Source organism: Terrapene carolina, unplaced genomic scaffold (genome assembly GCF_002925995.2).
Source record: "Terrapene carolina triunguis isolate 2854851 unplaced genomic scaffold, T_m_triunguis-2.0 Scaffold15730, whole genome shotgun sequence".
Lineage (NCBI taxonomy): Eukaryota > Metazoa > Chordata > Testudines > Emydidae > Terrapene > Terrapene triunguis.
Genome location: NW_020680081.1, coordinates 1 through 2,571, shown reverse-complemented (window position 1 = coordinate 2,571; position 2,571 = coordinate 1). Strand labels below are relative to the sequence as shown.

The window sequence follows — 2,571 nt, the reverse complement described above, 5'->3', positions numbered from 1 at the left end:
TGGCTGCTACCCGAACCGCGATCAAACCCTGGGAAAGGATACGCTGAGGAACATCCCTGCATTGACTCCTAGGGATCCACGGGGCTTGGCCCCAGGTCAGGATTGAAACCTCTCTGGGCTGACTTTTGCCAGAGTCACGTGCCTTTCCCAGGGTATCCATGCAGCCCTGTACTCCACCACCGCCCATTTGAACTGACAGGCCTAGCAAAGGCTGTGTTAGATCCGAATCAGGTGGGAACCCTGATGGATACCATCTGGCTACAACATCACGGTAAGTGCTGCATTGTGAGTAAATGAGTGTGGGGTAACACTTACACCTTATAGAGTGCGTGGTACGCCAGGAAGCAGTGTGATGCCCAGCCCCCGCAGGGATGGGCACCTTAGATCAAACAGCCAAACCCTGCCCTACTGTGCGTATTACCTGAGATGGATGCAGGTAGGGCTCTGGAGAAGCCAGGTTGGTCTGCACAGACACACTCTTCTCCAGCAGGATCTGAGGGAACCCCAACTTCTCAAAGGTATTCCTCTTCCAGTGCTTGCTCTCCTGCTGGGCCAGGGCCTCATCCTCGCTGAAGGCCCGCACCACGGGGCCGGGCATAGGTAAAGGCAAGGCGCCATCGCTCTCATAGCCTGAGCCGTCCTTCTGGGAATCCCAGCTGCTCCGCTGCTTCATGTGGTAGTGAGCCTGCTGCGCCTCCCATGCCAGCCGGGCCTGGGCCAGGAAGGGCTCCGGGAAGCCCCGCACTGCCTCAGCCTCAATGGATTTGCTCTCTGTGCGGTTCATCTGGGGCCTGTAAGTGCCGGGCATGGGCCTCTCCTCTGCCATCAGCTGCTCGTTGAGCACCTCCCGATCCCCCGAGCCATCCGTCGAGGAGGTGTTGGGGTCGTGGGACAGGGAGGGCTTCCTGCTTTTCCTTTTCCTGGTGCTAGGTGAGTACCCTGTAGAAGACATGGTGTCCTGCTGACTGGACCATGACATGGAGTCTTCCCCCTGGGAGGCCTGGCTCACGAGCTGGCTGTGTCGGAAGTCAGCCCCTTCCATGCTGCTGTAGTCCCCAGACTTGATCTCCAGGCGCTGGTCCCTCACCAGGCAGGGGCTGTGTTGCAGTGAGTACGAGCCACCTATGGGGTTGGGGGAGTATTTGTGTCGCAGGCCCGTTTTCAGCTTGGGGCTGGAACCGGACTGCTCCACGTAAACCAGCTGTCTTACATACTCCTTGCCTGCAGGGCTGTACTCCAGACTCATGAACCGCTCAGGGCATTTCTGTTTGGTCAGCACCAGCTGCTGGTAGGGGGAGTTGGGGCCTTGCTTGGGCGACTGCAAGAACGGGTGGGGTTTGCGGACGGGCGATTTCTGCGGGGAGCCTGCCTTGTAGTTGCCGCTGGCTTCATACTGCATGTCCACCGGGGGCTCGTCATAGATGGGGGCCTGGTACTCCATGGGGGGCTCCTCGTACAAGGGGGGCTCGTAGGCGTAGCGAGGAGAAGATGGCTGGGACTCACTCGAGTGCTTCCGGTGCTGGGACTGGAGCGGGGAGCAGAATGAATCCCCCCGACCGAGCAGCGGGGAGCAGCTGCCCACGTGGTCAGCCCTTTTCAAGAAGGGAGACTGCTTCCTCTCAGGGAAGAAGACGGAGTTGTCAGCGTCAGGGGCAAACGTCTGCAGGTTCGGGGACTGCTGGCCCCCTGACGGCCTCCGTGAGCGGGTCCCCTGCTGGTTGTCGGTGGTGTAGCCGTTGCCCTGGTGCATGAGGAAGCTCGGCTCGCGGTCCGTCACCTTGATCAGCATGCGCTCCTTGGTGCCGGTGTTCCATCGCAGGGAGGACGTCCTGTGCGAGGCAGAGAACACACAAGCCATCGTCAGAAAGGAGGGACAGGGGGAGTGGGGTGTTTTCATGCAAAGAATAAAGAGCATTTGCCTGAGAATTTTTATACTGTGTGTTAGGTTTCCAAAAGATACCCACTTCCACCTCCCAGGGGCACATACACTAGCATAAGCAGGTGGCATCCCCACCCTGCTCCCAACACAGACATACGCACTGGAGAACATCCAAATTTAGTTCCTTCCAAATATAAACCTCAGCCCAAGCTTCCTGAGTTAAGTTGTTCCTAGAGTTTTTCCCTGCAGGACCTCCTGTGTCTCTACCTAGTTCCTTCTGCCTTAGAAACTCTTAACCCTTTTATTCACCCGAGTTGGAGGCGATAGGAGCCATTTGGTCTGGGTACCCAGGTGAGTTAGCAGAAGAGCTCTGAATTTCTGGGCAGTGTTCTAAGCACCTGGCTCTCCATCACAATTATTTAACACATTCCATTTGCACAGAAACAAAGGTGTTCCCAGAAGGTGGCCAACCTTACCCCACTCCCCCAGCAAGAGTGATGGGCCTAGCCCAGCTGTTGAGACATTAAAGTCAGCCTCTGCCAGATCCTTGAGGGTAGCAAGCTCCTGTCTAACACCCCCCACTGAGATCACTTGGCACTGTTCCCCAGACAATTAACTCTAGGGAGCCTCTCAACTGCTGCTGGGGCACACGCAGAGAAAGACTCATCTCTCAGCTACAGCACACATGGCCC

At 57.2% G+C, this 2,571-nt stretch overlaps 1 protein-coding gene across 1 annotated transcript; it reads right to left on the bottom strand.

Moving 5' to 3' along the window:
- Positions 1-421: 421 nt before the first annotated feature.
- On the bottom strand, positions 422-1,858 carry LOC113408465 (rho GTPase-activating protein 39-like; the record flags this gene model as incomplete). The annotated part of the gene is made up of 1 exon (XM_026661721.1): positions 422-1,858. A coding segment is annotated over exon 1 (1,437 nt), but the record flags the coding sequence as incomplete, so codon positions are not given.
- Positions 1,859-2,571: the final 713 nt, after the last annotated feature.